This window comes from Sus scrofa, chromosome 14, assembly GCF_054392235.1.
Source record: "Sus scrofa isolate SSC_HxYL_T2T_F1_AM1 chromosome 14, Sscrofa_HxYL_maternal_Yorkshire_Landrace_v2.0, whole genome shotgun sequence".
In the NCBI taxonomy this organism is placed as follows: domain Eukaryota; kingdom Metazoa; phylum Chordata; class Mammalia; order Artiodactyla; family Suidae; genus Sus; species Sus scrofa.
In genome coordinates this window covers 85,745,645-85,763,775 of record NC_139396.1, presented here as the reverse complement: position 1 = coordinate 85,763,775, position 18,131 = coordinate 85,745,645, and the positions used below count along the sequence as shown (strand labels likewise).

Below are 18,131 nucleotides of genomic sequence, written 5' to 3'. Positions count from 1 at the left end.
CCAGAGGGCAACTTTGGGCAAATGAAGAAAAGCTGTCCCTCCATCATGGGGATAAGGCCTTAAGAGTGCGGGACTTAATGACACCTTGCGTCTTTGTGCGAGCAGTAATAAGGGGCCCTCCACTCTAGGTGGATGCAGCCCATGCCAGGATGATAGCTCAGCAAGCAGGGGGAGGGCTGGCTATCAGCCCCAGTCAGCCCTCTTAGCTGAGACTCTTCTACAGCCACCCTCTTCTGCCCCTGCCCCTGCTTTTAACTGTGGGAAGGCAGCACCAGTAAAATAATTCATCCCACATGAGTACATGAGAACTGATAGAGCTAACATATCCCTTCCTCCCAGGTATTTTATCAGGATCCAATCCCTTATCTCCCCCAAAAAGGAGTCATTAAGAGGTTAAAAAGTTGATTAAAGCATAGCAGATGGTAGTGGGGATAATTTACAGACAGAACTGCCATTCACAATCCTCATGCTAATAGGTTATTTCATAGGGTATTTAAAGTGCTTAAATTCACCGTCCCCACCTTTCTGAAACTTAAAGAAAAAAATTAATGAAGTTCTTGTTAAATTTATCTATCTATCTATCTATCTTTGGCCATGTAGAAGTTCCCAGGGCAGGGATCAAATCTATGCCACCACCCTAAGCCACAGAAGTGATGATGCAGGAATCCTAACCACTAGGCCACCAGGGAACCCCAATGAGGTTCTTTTTGTTTCCCCCTCTCTTTTTATAATGTTATTGAAGTATAGTTGATTTAAAATACTATGATAATTTCTGCTGTACAACAAAGGATTCAGTTATACCTATACATACATCCATTCTTTTTCCAGTTCTTTTCCTATGTAGTTTATCACAGAATACTAGGGAGAGTTCCCTGGGCTATACAGCAGGTCCACATTGGCCATCCATTCCATATACCATGGTGTGCCTATGCCAGGTTCTTTTACATATTGAATCAAAGTTCAATGTAGCCTGTGACGCCAAGCAGCTAAGTTGCCTGAATTTTTCGTAAGGACAACATTGTTTTCTGAGCTCATCAGCCTTGCATTCTTTCTACCTGACCCTTTAGGATGACCAAACCCCACTCCACATCTCTGCTCGGTTGGGGAAAGCGGACATAGTACAACAGCTGTTGCAGCAAGGAGCGTCTCCAAATGCAGCCACGACTTCGGGGTACACTCCACTCCACCTTTCAGCCCGAGAAGGGCACGAAGATGTAGCCGCATTCCTCTTGGATCATGGCGCATCTCTATCTATCACAACAAAGGTATGAAAGCCAGTCCAAGAATCCTGCTCTGTCCTCTTTGCAGTTTCCTTCAGGGGAAAAGGTACAAAAGCTGTACAACTGCATCTCTCCTTGGATCCCAGGATTAACATGGTCAACAAGTCCCTAGGGTGGGGCAAGGTCATTTGGTGGGTTATATGTCTTCCTTGTCTCAGGACATTATCTTCTAATGAAACCTTGTTGATATCTGGAGTCAGATATTTTTTTGCAAGTTATTTGATAGATTTGATAGGTTTAAAAGCATAGCCACAGCTTTCTCTTGCTAAGGCCAAGTATACATACCATATTATCAACGTCCAGTTGGTTAATGCTGTTGTAATGCTTTTACATCAGGAAGTGGATTTTTCTTTTCCTTGGTTCATTGTTGTTGCTGTTTTGTTGTTGTTCTTGTATTTTCTGATTTCTGGATTTTTTTAAATCTCAACTCTGAGGACTTCAATTAATAACCCACCACACAGTTGCTTTTTAAGTGCAGAATGCAAAATTTAGAGCTAGGAGTTCCCGCCATGGCACAGTGGGTTGAGAATCCAACTGCAGCAGTTCAGGTCGCTGCAGAGATGCAGGTTCGATTCCCGGCCCACCACAGGTGCCATGTATGTTGCAGCTGCAGTCTGGATTCAATCCCTGGCCCAGGAACTTCCATATGCCACAGGCCACAAGTGCAGCCATTAAGAAAAAACAGCTCACTTTATGAGTTCCTGTTGTAGTGCAGCAAATATGAGTCGACTAGTAACCATGAAGTGGCAGGTTCCATCCCTGGCCTCGCTCAGTGGGTTAAGGATCCAGCATTGCTGTGAGCTGTGATATAGGTCGAAGATGAGGCTCAGATCCTGCATTGCTGTGGAAAAGGCTGGCAGCTATAGCTCTGATTCAACCCCTAGCCTGGGAACCTCCATATGCCCTGCATGCAGCCCTAAAAAGACAAAAGGCCAAAAAAAAAAAAAAAAAATTTAGAGTTCATTTTTCTTTGCTATTAAGTAAACTTAGCAAGTATGATAGCAAGATGAATTGGCCCATGGCATGTCTTAGAGAACTAGAAATCGGTGTGATACTCTCTGGATGCAGAGAAGAAGCATTAATGTGTAATCCATGCAAACGATAACTATGGTCATTACAAATACTTGGAAAACTATCACAATAAATGATGACCACCTCAAAATTTGCTCCCTGTGCTTCCTTAGACTCTTCAGGAGAGTTGAGATGCAAGTTCCTAGATGTCATTTCACATCAAAATGGAGCAGTGGGTGATAGGGTTTGGGGTGCCCCAGCCCCTCCACCATGCCAGCTGCCCATTGGCTCTGGCTGGCTCTAGGCTTATGAGGTCAAATATGTTGATGACCCACCAGTCCTTAGTCATTCTTGGGGCCTGCCCTATCAGTGCATGTTGACTGACTGTCAAAACCCAGATCCTAGTGGGAGCCAGAAGCAAGGAAGTACAGCTACCCAACTCTCAGGATTCAATTCTGCCATGATTGAATTAGCAAGATTGAACCATGAGTTATTGTTACGTTCACCCATGCTGGCTAATGGGTGAAAATCTCTGACTTCTCGCCCTAAGGACCAGCATAGACTCACAGCCCTGTGTATACATGTGGAAATAGAGGAAGGGGAAGAGAAAGGCTCCAGTCTGGTGATGTGAGATTATGGGCAGTCTAGACATTCCCTGGAATTTTCCAAGCCCTCCAAATCCAAATGGGGCCTGGGACCCTGTATAACCTATTCTTCCCATAACACAAAATCCTAAAATGGCCCTAGAATAAGCCCCAGATACAGCTTTCCAACTTCATCCTTTTCAGATGCTTTGTTAGTCCCAGGACTAGTGTCTTCTTGTGGCTCAGTCAACAGAGAGAAAACGATTAACTATCCTGCTCGTTATTGTTGACAAGGGGACTCTTCAACTCTTATCTACCAACCATGGTCCTTAAATATAGGCTAATTGCTCTTCACCATTAGAATAATTCATCAGATTCAGAAAAGTGGTGCCTTTGTGTCATTTCTGTTATTCATTATTCTTATGTTTCTTTTTTTTTTTTTTTCCAGAAAGGATTTACTCCCCTTCATGTGGCAGCAAAATATGGAAAGCTCGAAGTTGCCAATCTCCTGCTGCAGAAAAGTGCATCTCCAGATGCTGCTGGGAAGGTACGAGGTCTTGGCCAACATGTCCCAGGCCACTTGTGTGATAACAAAAAGCACTTGCTAGTATACGCCATCAGTCACTTAAATGATAACTAAGCCATATTTAAATCTCATAGGATGAAGATCACTTTCGGAAATAGGAGGTGAAAGCTGGGGTTCAAGTATTGTGGAAACTAGAATGTACATGACACTCGATGTTGTAGCCGCTCTAATCCCATCTCCTTAATCTAGGCCTATGACACTGGTTTGACTACTTTGACACTGGTTGTTGTTTCTGCACGTGTTTTCAGAGCGGGCTAACTCCACTGCATGTAGCTGCACATTACGATAATCAGAAAGTGGCCCTTCTGCTTCTGGACCAAGGAGCCTCGCCCCATGCTGCTGCAAAGGTACCTGTAACTCAACAGCAAGAGAATACTGATGGGCAGCATCCATCAGTCTCCATATGTGTATTCATCTGTAGCATCCTCCTGGTTTAGACACCACTGAAAAATCATGAAAATAGAAGCTCCTTAGTCAACTCCTGTGGTAGATGCTCAGTAAATACTTTCTTGTCCATTGATAATCCCTGAAAATCCAGGACATCCTGTAGCCTGAGGAAAATCCAGGGGGCAGAAAAAGTAAAAATACTCTTTAGCCAGGTTAAAAACATAAGCACAGCCTGAGAGAGTCAGAAAGCTCTCCCTTGTCAAAGTTGTAAAAGTATGTATTACATTTTCCTAGCTGTAAGATGTTGCCTTCAAGTGGTTTATGTGTGTTTAATAGAATAAGCTAAGAGGGTTTGCTTCTGTGTTATTATTATTGCTAAGTAGAATCCTTATTCTATTTTTTAAATTTTATTTTATTGAACCATAGTTGGCTTATAATGTTATGTTAATTTCTGCTGTATAGCACAGTGACTCAAGTTATACATATACATTCTTTTTTTTTTTTTTTTTGTCTTTTTAGGGCCGCACCAGTGGCATATGGAGGTTCCCAGACTAGCGATCTAATTGGAGCTGTAGCTGCCAGCCTACACCTCAGCCAGAGCAACACCAGATCTGAGCCTCATCTGCGACCTAGACCTACACCACGGCTCACGGCAACACCAGATCCTTAACCCACTGAGCAAGGCCAGGGATCGAACTCACAACCTCATGGTTCCTAGTCGGATTCGTTTCCACTGCGCCACGACAGGAACTCCATATATTCTTCTTCATATTCTTTTCCTTTATAGTTTATCACAGGATATTGAATATAGTTTCCTGTGCTATACAATAGGAGAATCTTTCTTCTTATGATTAGGTTGTTTTTAACCAGTAGACAACACACAGATTTCTGAAAAAAGAGATGCTTAGAGTGAATGGCTTTCTTATGACTCTGGTGTTCTGATTTGAGAAGACACCAAGAGTTTATTCGAAGAGAAGTTAATACAGTACTATCGGTTTAAGAAGCTCACTGTTGTTGAGCAGGTGGCTGTGATCAGAGAACACTGGACCACAGTTTTAAATGCTGTGCAATTCTTTTCCTAAATACTGTTGGGTAAAGGAACTTTTAGTATCCCTCTGGCTTTTTTTTTTTTTTAATAAATTTTATTGGAGTATAGTTGACCTACCTCTGGCTTTTTATATTTGTTTCACCCTTCCATTTGTGGGCAGCTAGAATGTTCTCCTTTCAACTTTGTATTTAAATTGAATCTGTTATATGCATAAATCAAAGAACCTGGGCTATTCTAGATGACTTTGGATACTTTCAAAGATAAAATTTTTAGGTACTTTCTCCATTTAAAGAGCAAGTAATCTTTGATTGGTATTTGTCTTCAGAACCTCTTTTTCTGTATTTCTCAATTATTTCCTGCCCTATCTGTTTCAGATTTGTACCCAGTGAGATCTACAATTCAAAATCAAGCCCCCAAACTTGCTTTTCATCTAAGAGTGGCTTTTTCCTATAATTTCTAACCCTGATGTTCTTTCTATCATAAAGCCATCCTTTGATTTCTGAAAAAACTTTTTCTTAAAAAAAAAAGCAGCCTTATTCACAGTAGCCAAAAGATAGAAGCAACTCAAGTGTTCATGGAAGGATGAAGGGATAAACAAAGTTGGGTTTATACATGCAGGGGAGTATTGTTCACTCATAAGAAGGAAAGGCTTTCTGAAACATGCTACAATATAGATGAACCTCAAAGAAACTATGCCAAGTGAAATAAGCCAGGCATACAAAAGGACAAATACTGTAAGATTTCAAATATGTAAAGACAGGAAGTAGCATGCTGGGGATTTCACATTGTGGCACAGCAGAAAGGAATCTGACCAGTATCCACGAGGACTTGGGTTAGATCCCTGGCCTTGCTCAGTGGGTTAAGGGTCCAGCATTGCTGTGAGCTGTGGTGTAGGTCACAGATGTGGCTTAGATCCCTTGTTGCTGTGGCTGTGGCAGCTGCAGCTCTGATTTGACCCCTAGCCTAGGAACTTCCTTACGCTATTGGTACAGCCCTAAAAAGCCAAAAAAAAAAAAAAAAAGAAAAGAAAAGAAAAAAAGAAAGGATGCTGGTTGCCAGGGCTGAGGGGAGAAAGGAATGGGGGTTAGTGTTTAATGGGTAGAGTTTCAGTTTAGGGAAGGCTGGTGGTAATAAGGGGAGAACACTGTGAATGTACCTAACGCCACTGACTAGATAAAAATGGTGACAATGGGATATTTTATGTATACATTACATCATTTTTTAAATAACGAAAATTTTCAGTGAAATTTAGCGGTTGTCCATTTTATTTATTTTCATATCTTTTTAAGCCAGGGTCACTTTTCTTCTATTATAAATAACTTCAGTTTCCTAGTAGACAACCGGTAAATAATTGATAAGTAAACGATTCATTCCTCACATGAGAGCAATAATTTTGTCACGACTAGTGCTAAGCAGTTTAGAATTGACGGAAGTTATAAATAATATGTGAAGCACCGAGAGTAAAGCACCTTTCCTCCCATAAATAACTCTTAAGCGGGTCAACAATTGAGAGATTTGTAGATTTCCCGCTTTGTATTTGTCAAATGAGACTTTCTGGTTCCCTATCTGCAAAAGGTCTTTGACAAAGAGTTGAAAAGAGGTTGTTTAATTAATTCCTTCTAACAGCCTTTCAGCCTGAGGCATATCTTTTACAGTTGATTGAACCCAGGCTTTTCTAATAGGACATTCAGTCTCATTCCCATTGCACAATTGCCGCCTTAGGAGCCTCTGTAATGCCACCTCTGCCACAGGTCCAACTGCCCACTTTCTGAGTCAGTGATCCTGACCAGGAGCTTTCTCTGTACTTTTATCCTGAGCAAAGCCAGTTCTCTCAGAGTTTGGTTCATCTGCTAGGAAAAAAGACCTAGCTACAGCGGTTTAAACTGATGAGCTTCTCATTTTCTCGTGTCATAAGCAGCCTGGAGGGAGGCAATTGTCGATGCTAGTTCAGTGTTTCCAGAGTGCTGATGAAAGGTCCCTGTGATTGATTGGTCAGTTGATTTTTGGTCTTTGCTCCAGATGATGTAGCTCAGGCTGCCAGGTCCGCTTTTCAAGCAGTAGACAATAAAAAAAAGTCAGACAATAGGGCATTTCCAGAAGCTCCACCCAACCATTTCTCCTTACACCTCACTGGCCACTTCTTTCTGGAAGGGAAGCTGGGAAATGTAGTTTTCAGATGGGAACAATGCCAAAGGTGCTTTTTATTAAGGAAGGAGGGCGAATGGATACAGTATAGGTGAAGAGCCTTCTTTACTCAAGGGAGGCTACAGGGTGTCTGAATTCTGGCAGTGGTGAGCAAGGAGGCATAAAAACCTCAGTAGAGCTAATCATGCATGTTGCTATGACAGCAATGACCTCAGTGTTAACACTCCTCCTTCACATCCTTGGTTCTTAGAGTATGTGATGATGTCTTCTTGGCCTTTCCTCCCTATTGCAGAACTGCTGACATAGGTTCTTACTCATACATATCCTAGAAACGTAATGTGACATTAAGTAATGGGGCGGGGGGAGGGTGCTGAAAGACTAGATGGTCTTCTGTAAAACAGAAGCCAGATCTATTTCCTGAGGCAGGAGACTATACCAAAAAGAGAATTGGCTTGAGTTCAGGCATAATTTAGGCACAGATTGTGGAAAGTATAGTGAGCCTTAACTTATTATTTGTCAGATTTCTTTTTCATAAAATATGCAATATAGCTACTGATACGGATTGGTAGCAATTGTGAAAGTTCTTGGGAACAATGTAAAGTGTCGTGTAAAAAATCATTTGAGATCACTAATAGGTGGAATCTAATTTTTAAAATGATGCAAAAGAACTTATTCACAAAACAGAAACAGACTCAAAGCTTTCAAAACCAAACTTATGGGGAGCAAAGGGCAAATGTTGGGGGGAAGGATAAATTAGGTTGGGATTAACATATATACACTACTATATACAAAATAGGTAAGTAACAAGGACCTGCTATATAGCACAGGGAAGTCTACTTAATACTGTGTAATGACCTATATGGGAAAAGAATCCAAAAGGGAATGGATATGTGTACATGCGTAACTGTATAACTGCTTCACTTTGCTGTACACCTGAAACCAACACAGCGTTGTAAGTCAACTATACTCCAATTACATTTAAAAAATAAAAATAAGTAAAGTTTTGGTGTAAATATGTAACTTTTGATAATTTAAAATTACATTTGCTCTTGTTTTTATCTTGAAGTGCAAAAGAACACATAGCATGCACTTCGTCCTTTACATCAAGAGGAAAAATTATTGTTACTCTCCAATTGAATTACTGACTATTTTATTTCCCTTCTGATAAATGTATCTGTCTCCTTTCTAAGGCAAGTAAGAATCCTTTAACTTTCTAGAAATGAGAAAGAATTTAGGAAATTTAGGAAAGCTTGTGATAGGTCTCAAACCATTTGTGTATTACTTGAAATATTTCCTAAATCTTTCTGAGATTGACTTTCCATTCTAAAATCATACCCGGAATTGTTTTTCCTTTGCTTTACACTTTCCTTTGTAACTCAAGTAAGGAGCTCAGGATAAATCCTTTAGTAATGACGGGTAACTCGTCTGGAATGCGCACACATTTCAGAGGTGCTAAAGCTTCTCTGTTTTTTAAGAACCTATGTTTTGGGGGGGGGTTAAAAGTAATCAAGGAGAGGATCATGTCACAGAAGCTGTTGACTTGCCTTCAGAGGCTGAGAAGTGGGTGGCTTGAAGCTTAGGCCGGTAGCAATAACAAAAAGAGCTATGATGTATCGTAAGAAGCTGAACTCTGTCTTGCCTTTACCACTCTAATTAGCTGGTGTTAGGATATCACAGGCTTCCTATTTTAGCACTGCTTTGTGACTTTTCCCTTTTATTCTCGGGTGGGGATGGTGGTGAAACAGCTCACCCCCTCCCGTCACTCACCGTAGAGTTGGGCTCCATCCAAAGCCCTGCGTTTGGCGCGGAAGGCCCTCTCTTCAGGGTGTGTCTGAGCAGAGGGCCAAATGCTTCCCAGGTCAGCTGGGGCTTCCAGATGGTAATAGGTCACAACTAAAAATAGGGGTATAAAATCTGCTACCCAGGTCCATCCCATGTGTCAGAGGCTGGTTTCAGAAGAGTCTAGAAGTGGCACTTCCACATTCATCGACTGATAACCAACAGCCTGAATCTTCCACAATCAATTAGAAAGAGAATGTTTGGCAAGTAAGAAATGTTGTCACACGAGAGCATAGCAGTGACAGAAATATGAGGGTTCCTTACAGGAGGCTGGCCAACTGGTGGTCCAGCAGCAGCCCTGGTGCCCTCTGTGTTGTTTCTGACCTAGCCACAGGGCTTGGAAAGACAGTGACTAACCTGTTGTCTAGATTTGGATCATATTCCCTGATATAAATCCTATTTGTGTTTTATAAAGTCTATTTTATGTCTCAAAATCCTACCAAAAGAATCATTCTGATTTTTCATTGGCATATTTTATGCCATCAGATTCATGGCCAGGTCAAAATGTAACTTCAGATTTCTTTTAAAGGACTGTGAGCCAGGTACAGGGTTCCCTAAGGCAAGGGAACCTTTCTTTCTTTGGACAGAGGACTCTGAGGGCTCCTGAGGGAGCACATTAACAATTCGTCCAAGGAATTTTGGTTCCCTCCACCTCTGAGCATTAGGAGTCGACCAAGAGAAGGGTCCTGAGATGTTCTGACAGTTCGAGTAAGCTTGACTCAAATGCAGGGATTTGCCAGTCATTGCCAGGTAGTAGAGCTATGAAGATGAATATGGCACTTGCCCTCCATAGATTTTTATTTGGTAGGAATGGACAGATACATGAAGAAGTGTGCCACTAAATATCTCCAGGACTTTGATGAGAGTCAGTCTAGTTGGGGGCAGGTATAGGAGGGAGAAGGAAGGTGAAACACTCGATGAGGTGTCCCTGAGCTGAATGTTCCATTGAAAGATGCTGGCCCCAAGGGCAGGTTGGGGAAAAGAGTTCCTTGTAGAGTAAGGCAAGATAGACACACGAGCTTGTGTGTGTTTGGGAGACCAGTCCAATGGAAGCATGACATGGAAACTAGAGTTTTATAAAAGAGGCAGTCAGAGGGGCAAATGGAAGTAGATTACAGGACCTTGACTACCATGAAAATTAAGATTTTTGACTTGTAAGCAGTAGGTCATTAAAAAGATTTTGAAGGGTGAGTTCCCATTGTAGCACAGCAGTAATGAACATGACTAGTATCCATGAGGATGCGGGTTCAATCCCTGGCCTCGCTCAGTGGGTTGGGGATATGGTGTTGCTGTGAGCTGTGATGTAGGTCACAGATGGGACTTGGATCCCATGTTGCTGTGGCTGTGGCGTAGGCTGGCAGCTTTAGCTCCGATTCGACCCCTAGCCTGGGAACCTGAATATGCCATGGGTGAGGTCCTAAAAAGCAAAAAAGAAAAAAAAAAAAGTAGTAAAATGACTTTGAAGGGAAAATACTGGCTCCGATCTTGCCACAGTGGTCCCATTTGTTTGTTTCCCAGTTGGATTTCTTCTCATTCCTGATTTAAATAAGGCAAGTAGGAGTTCTCTGGTGGTTCAGCAGGTTAAGGATCCAGTGTGGTCACTGCTGTGGCACGGGTTCAGTCCCTAGCCCAGGAAATTCCACATGCCAGGGGCACAGCCAAATAAATGAATAAAGGCAAGTAATTATTGAGCACCTACTAACATAACTACCTGTGAAAGGGAGCGCTAGCTTCCTTTTGTAAAACCAGTGGCACTTTGACTCTCTTGTGCTAAACTGTCTATAGTCTATAGACAGAATTCAGCTTGTCTCCCTATTTAGGCACTGGGAAGACATGAGGGTCCTAGAGTGATAGCACTTCTTGGTTTATCAGTGTTTGCTTATGAGTTGATCACGATTTTTTTAAATCATCAAAGAAAATCAGTAGAAAGGGAAGCCTACTCTTTTAAAATGGGCTGCACACATTTTTATCTTGTTCCTGAGCGTGTGACCAAGTGATTTGTGTTGACAGAATGGCTATACCCCACTGCACATCGCTGCCAAAAAGAACCAGATGGACATAGCGACCACTCTGCTGGAATATGGTGCTGATGCAAATGCAGTTACCCGGCAAGGAATTGCTTCTGTCCATCTCGCAGCTCAGGAGGGACACGTGGACATGGTGTCGCTGCTCCTCAGCAGAAACGCTAATGTGAACTTGAGCAATAAGGTAACCTTTTTATGTCTCTCTAAAAAGCATACAGGGAGTTCCTGTTGTGGCTCAGCAGGTTAAGAACCCAACTAGTATCCATGAGGACGAGGGTCCATCCCTGGCCTCGCTCAGTGGGTTCAGGATCCGGAGCTGCTGCAAGCTTGGGCATAGGTCACAGATGCTGCTCAGATCTGGCATGGCTGTGGCTGTGGTGTAGGCTGGCAGCTACAACTCTGATTTAAACCCTAGCACTAGGAACTTCATATGCTGCAGCGTGGCCCTAAAAAGGAAAAAGTAAATAAATAAAAATAAAAAGCATATACTACAACAAAGCCTCACCTTCAGAAAGGTCACTAAGAAGTCATGAAAAAGTCAGATCAAGTAGAATGTGTAAAGTGTAATATTATATGAAGATGTTCACCAACATGTTATTTATCATGGGGAAAACTTGAAAAAACTCATTTTAAACAGTAAGAGAACGGTAAGTCAATAATTAAAAAGGCATACAGTTGAGTAACATCTAGCTGTAAAAATGAGGTCTGCAAAATTTTTTTTCCTCCTGCACCTGAGGCACGTAGAAGTTCCTGCACCAGGGATCAAACCTGCACCACAGCAGTGACAATGGTGGATCCTTAACTGGTAGGCCACCAGGGAACTCCCACAAAAAAATTTCTAACAACCTAAAGTTTTGCTATAATATTGAATCAAAACACAACATTGTCACCTCACTAGAATGTAGCAAATAAGTTGTACGTTGATTTTTGCCAGAAACATTTAGGGATACCTACTCTGCCTGTCCTGGTTTTAAGTCCTAAGTTGCAAAGAGAAATTGGAAACAGGTCTGCCTTCCAAGAGTTCATTTTCATAACAGAAATTTAGAGTAGCTGTTTTATTCAATAGATTGAGAGGCTCGTCTTTGTATGTAAATTGGCAGTTCCAAGGAATTTTCAAGTCTCTGTTCCCAAAAGTCTTCAAACTCCCCTGCCCTCACATTTGACACCCCCATCATTAGTGAAAAGCCGGGTGAAGCTGAGTAGAAGTCCCGCCCATAATTAACCAGAGGCATGTTAATGAGGTCACTGCCTCTTGCTGTGTATGTCAGAGAATTTGGGTTTGCTGACCTACTTGTTAATGCATGAGTCTGAGATCTACCCAAAATGCCAGACAGATGTTCCTAAAATTCAGATAAAACAGAAGCCTGCAAGAATGCCCCCCAATTCCTAATAATCCAAACTGCTGACATTTAGCTTCTCCTCTGTGGACTGGTGATGGCACAGTTGTGGCATTTCTCAGTCATAGCTCAGATGTCAGAGGAGAGTTTCAAGATGGTAATAGTTTGATGGCAACACATAATAAGTCGTTTAAATATCTTAATGGATGTGGCCTATTTTTGGTAATCACAGAAGCTTTGAATCTCCCGGGTCTTAACCCTAAACCTGAGTCCTACTGCTTGACATGTAACTTGGTTGGACAAGTCACATGACCTGTCTAAACCTCAGTTCTGTCCTCTAATAAAGAAAGACAACAATATTTACTTCCCGAAAATCATGAAGATGAAGTAACATTCAGCACCTTCTTCTAAATAGAAAAAGAACAGTTGTCTTAATTTTGGACTTTGCATACCTTGGGAAAAAGGCTAACTGCACGAATGTGAATTCCCAAGGTGGTAATTTAACACATTCTATAAACCAAAGGACGTATGTTAGAAAACAGGGAAATCTGGGGAGTTCCCATTGCGGCGCAGCTGAAACAAATCTGACTAGGAACCATGAGGTTGCAGGTTGGATTCCTGGCTTTGCTCAGTGGGTTAAGCATCCAGTGTTGCATGAGCTGTGGTGTAGGTCACAGATGCTGCTCAGACCTGGCATTGCTGTGGCTGTGTTGAAGGCTGGCGGCTACAGCTCTGATTAGACCCCTAGCCTGGGGACCTCCATATGCTACATGTGCGGCCCTAAAAAAGACAAAAGAAAACAGGGAAACCTTTTTTCTCTTTTAGTATCTTGAAAATCCTTTGTGATCATTTCAGAGCAAATATAGTTTTCATTTTTTTTCTGGTGTACTGATTTGCTTTTCCCCCATCTTTCTCTTTTTTGGCCGTGCCCATGGCACATGAAGTTCCCGGGGCCAGGGATCAAATCCCAGCCCCAGCATCAATGCCCTATCCTTAACCAGGGAACTCCTTTCATATCTTTCTTTTTAAACCTTCCTTTTGGGTTGTATGTCTCAGCATTAACGGGAATCACGAAGCAATTTCACATAGTCATTATAATCAGGATTTGTTTGAGTTGTATTTCTAAGGCTCACTCATATGCTAATATATAAACCAGCCTTATAATAGTTTGCTGCAAAATTCAACCTATCTTAATGAGATAGAGGACCTGGCCTTCTCAAATTGAAGCAAATTCTGGCATCCATTAGTATATATTTTCTTAGGAGTTCAGAATGTTATATCTCATTAAGTCTTCAAGAGACAGTATAGACTAGAACAGTTACGTTAACAGGTGAACATTTTCAATAGATTCAATACCAGCGTACAGTGTAACTGATGTTTTATTTCTTTTAAATTCCTGCAGTCAACTGGTTGCAATATATATCCAGCCCTGAATACATCTTAAAATCATTTTTAAAAAATCCTTAGGCTTTCTAAGAAAACTTTAGAGAGAATTTATCAGTATTGACTTTGGTAGACTGGACATGAGTGAGGGGAATTCTGAGCACCAGAAGACATCATAAACCAAGGAAACCTGGAAATGTCCAGCCATCTTCTGAATAAACTCTATATAAGCAGAAATACTGCCAAGAACATTGTCAAAAGCAGATCAGCTGGTTTCACTGTAGCACACTGTGCTTAAGGAACTTTCAAGAACTTTGCAATACCTAGAAATGGTTTAATATAAACACACTTGTAAGTCTTTGCTTCCTTTCTTGGCAATCATTTTCTGTAAAAAGTATTAAATAAGCCCCAATGTGAAAATAGAGAATCAGCAGAACTTTATTGTTCAATGAGGAAATCTGACCATTTTTCTGTCAGAGTTTTAAACATCAGTTACTGGGAGTTCCCTGGTGGTTCAGTGGATTAGGGATCTGGCATTGTCACTGCCATGGCTCAGGTCACTGCTGTGGCTCAGGTTCAATCCCTGGCCCAGGAACTTCCACATGCCACAGGCGTGACCATAAAAAAAATATATATATGTCAGTTACTGGGCCTCCTCTCCCTTCTCTCTACCCATCCTATCACTCCATTTCACAGTAGACTTGACTTCCTTACTAAAAAATAAATACTAGGAGTTCCCGTCGTGGTGCAGTGGTTAACAAATCCGACTAGGAACCATGAGGTTTTGAGTTTGATCCCTGGCCTTGCTCAGTGGGTTAAGGATCCAGCGTTGCCATGAGCTGTGGTTTAGGTCGCAGACGCGGCTCAGATCTGGCATTGCTGTGGCTATGGTGTAGGCTGGCGGCTATAGCTCCAATTAGACCGCTAGCCTGGGAACCTCCATATGCTGCGGGAACAGCCCTAGAAAAGGCAAAAAGACAAAAATAAATAAATAAATACTAAAAGAAAAATTGAGCTTTTGTGAAAAGTTCTATTGAACTCAACGCTTGATTGTTTTCACTTGTTTCTTTGCTTACTATTCCCCAGCAGTTCCCAGATTTTTAAGAAAAAGAGACCATGAACCCAAGTTACTGCTGAAGTGCTAGTGTTTGATTTGATTTAATTTTGCCCTTTCATTCCTGCTTTCCCACATGAAGTTTACAGACTACAAGCAGCTATATTCTTTACACAGCTAATAGAATGTGAAACCAAAGTGTTATTCTTCTGTGTTGGTGGTATTCTCTCTGTTCCAAATAAATGCCATTTTTAGAATGAGCCATGGTCAAAACCCCAGAAAAGATGAACAGATGACTTCTGAACTCAAGGTTGTTTTAACCATCACATTATTCTTTTAAATATTTTTAAATAAACTTATGAATATAAAAATGATTTTTTTCTGGTGTTCTCTGGTGGCCTAGTGGGTTAAGGATTTGGCATTGTCACTGCTGTGGTTCAGATCCCTACTGTGATGTGGGTTAGATCCCTGGTGCAGGAATTTCTGCATTCCATGGGCACAGCCAAAAACCAAAAAAAAAAAAAAAAAAAAAAATTGTTCTTTATTTAATTTAGCCTCTTTTATCTAAAGTTGTTTGCTTTTTCCTCTGTCTTAATCAATGAGTAGATGAATTCAGTGCTAGATACGAGACCCTGGTGTATACAAAGATGAAAGTTGCAGTAAGCTGTCTCAACAAGCTCATAATGGTTTGAGGAAGACAGACAAGAAAATAGAGTTTAGATGCAGGAATATGATGCTCTTAATATAAGTGAGCCTGGAGAAGGTACACACATGCGGTTAGCAGAGAGACCGGCCCTTTGTGAGACAAGGGGGAAGAGAGAGAAGCCAGAAAAGCTGGAGGGGGCTCATGCCCAGGGTTGGATGGGTCACCCTGGGACAGCGTGAACATAGCTGGGGTGACCCACTGGGGTGACACAGAAAGCAGAGCACGTGCCAGAATACCTTTCCCCAGCTATGCTGAGAACCACTCAGTGAAGTTCTTCAGAAGTTTAAGAAAGTTGCAAACTTTAAATAGGGGATCATGACATTTTACAAAATATTACGGCGGCAAATATTTGTTTCCTCTTAAGTAGAACATGGAACATTGTTCCATGATTATGTCAGTGTTTGGGTGGTGCTAGTTTTGGCCCCATCTTATTTTTCTTGGATGTCAAGTGACTGCCTTAGTTCTCAGTTTCATACTTCCTCTGGATTCAGTTTGGGTGGGCTTCTTCCAAAAGTCTGTAAACAGTATTAAAAAGTCAGGAGCAGAGTTCCTGCTGTGGTGCAGTGGGTTAAGGATCCAGCATCCCACAGCTGTGGTGCAGGTAGCAGATGCAGCTTGGATTCGATCCCTGGACCAGGAACTTCCATGTGCTATGGGTGTGGCCGAAAAAGAAAAAGGCAGGAGAGAATGACTCTTTGTGAATCCTACCTTTTGTGTGACAGATAGGAGCCCCTAAATAAAGAGTGTTCAGCACATAGAAGGTTCTGTGTCCTTCCTTGTGCTGCTTTTGGTTCATGCCTTTCCTCTGACAAACAGAACAGGTTGATAGCCTGGCTGAACACACAGCAGAGGAGAAGGAAGGAGGCCTCCAAGATTAAAGACCTTAACGTCTCAGATCATGATGGGTGAAAGAAAAGAATCTGGAAGCACTTATACCACCTTACTTTCTCTTAAATATGTTTTATGAAAAAATACAACTACAGAGGATTTTTAAACCAGAGTGCAATCTTAGCGATATCTTTTCATGGCTATTGGAACACCCTTGTAGCCTGCCCATTCTGTAGGAGAGTCAATTTCAAACATCCAATCTCATAAAATGACTTAGACATTCTCATGAGCTAGCCTTCATATTACATTTCACAGGCCATCTTTCTTACCCAGAGGTGACATACAGAAATTATTTCTCAGCCTTGGGTATTAATATTTAATGGAGAAAATATTATCACTGTAGGTCAGTATTCAATTTATAGATAATTTTTATTTAATAATTTTTGCTAAAGCTTAATTGTTGGTCATGTGATAAAACTCTTGCATAATTTTTTTTAAAAAAGTCTCTGTTAAAAAAACAAGCACTGGCATTCCCGTCGTGGCTCAGTGGTTAACGAATCTGACTAGGAACCATGAGGTTTCGGGTTTGATCCCTGGCCTTGCTCAGTGGGTTAAGGATCCGGCGTTGCCATGAGCTGTGGTTTAGGTTGCAGACGCGGCTCACATCCCAAGTTGCTATGGCTCTGGCGTAGGCTGGCGGCTACAGGTCCGATTTGACTCCTAGCCTGGGAACCTCCATATGCCGCAGGAGCGGCACAGGAAATGGCAAAAAGACAAAAAAAAAATTTAAAAAAATAAAATTAAATTAAAAAAATACAAAAACAAGCACTGAAGTGCATAAGAGAGAAATGTTATAATGTCTGGGATTTGCTTTAAAGTATTTCCATAGGCGTTCTTGCTGTGGTACAGCAAGTTAAGAATGTGGTGTTGCCACAGCTGGGGCATAGATTGCAGCTGCGGCTCCGATTTGCTCCCTGGTCTCGGAATTTTCATTGTCATGGTGTGGCCAAAAAAAAGTAAAATAAAATACTTCCATAAAGAGGAGTTTCCTGGTGGCTCAGCAGCTTAAGGATCCAGAATTGTCCCTGCTGTAGCATGGGTTCGATCTCTGGTCTGAGAACTTCGACATGCCTCAGGTGTAGCAAAACAAACAAACAAAAACAGCTACCAAAAAAAAAAAAAATTCCTTAAAGGAAAGAACAAACAGGAAATAAGGCTGGATGAACAGTGTTGTCACATGCTGGTATGTACACTTACTCCATAGATTAAAAAAAAAAAAAAAAAAGAAATCTAGGCTTACTTACCTAGAATTCATCAGCTGTCTCTCAGGCATGCCTGTGTGTACACCATCCTTCCTGTAAAGTGACTGCTTTGCTCTTTTGCAGAGTGGCCTGACCCCCCTCCATCTGGCTGCTCAAGAAGACAGAGTGAATGTGGCTGAAGTCCTCGTAAACCAAGGGGCACATGTGGATGCCCAGACAAAGGTATACACAAAGGTTGTGCCCATCCAGAGTGTCACTGTGACTCTTGTATGGATCAAGTACAGTTTTTTAGGGGGAAGAACAAATCTTCCATCATATCCTTTCTTGCTGCTGCTGCTTCTTTTTAAAATTAAAGTGTAGTTGATTTGCTTTGAATAAAGTAAAGTTGGTTTACCTTTATACAGAGTATTTCTAACATATATCTGTACAAGGGACACCATGGCCTGGATACTCTATCCAGCTGCGTATCCATACCTCCTGTGTAAACGCAGTTTATTGAGCCTTGTTACAACACACCTGTCCTTCAAGGGCAACATGTGAAAGCTTGTACCTTTCTTAGTTTTTGTGACTGAGTTTTAAAAAAATGCATGTGGGAAAATTTCTCAGTAATTTGTGACCTCTAACTTTGTTCAGACATAGTTAATGAAAAGGGATAAA

The 18,131-nt window shown here is 41.5% G+C and overlaps 1 protein-coding gene across 51 annotated transcripts in view; it reads left to right on the top strand.

Moving 5' to 3' along the window:
* The window catches only part of ANK3 (ankyrin 3), a 777,589-nt gene that overhangs the window by 610,196 nt on the left and 149,262 nt on the right, over window positions 1–18,131 (top strand). For all 51 annotated transcript variants that reach the window (NM_001445066.1, NM_001445067.1, NM_001445068.1 and 48 more), the window contains 5 exon segments: window positions 1,068–1,265; window positions 3,324–3,422; window positions 3,710–3,808; window positions 10,891–11,088; window positions 17,598–17,696. In NM_001445066.1, coding sequence (NP_001431995.1) covers window positions 1,068–1,265; window positions 3,324–3,422; window positions 3,710–3,808; window positions 10,891–11,088; window positions 17,598–17,696 — 693 coding nt within the window.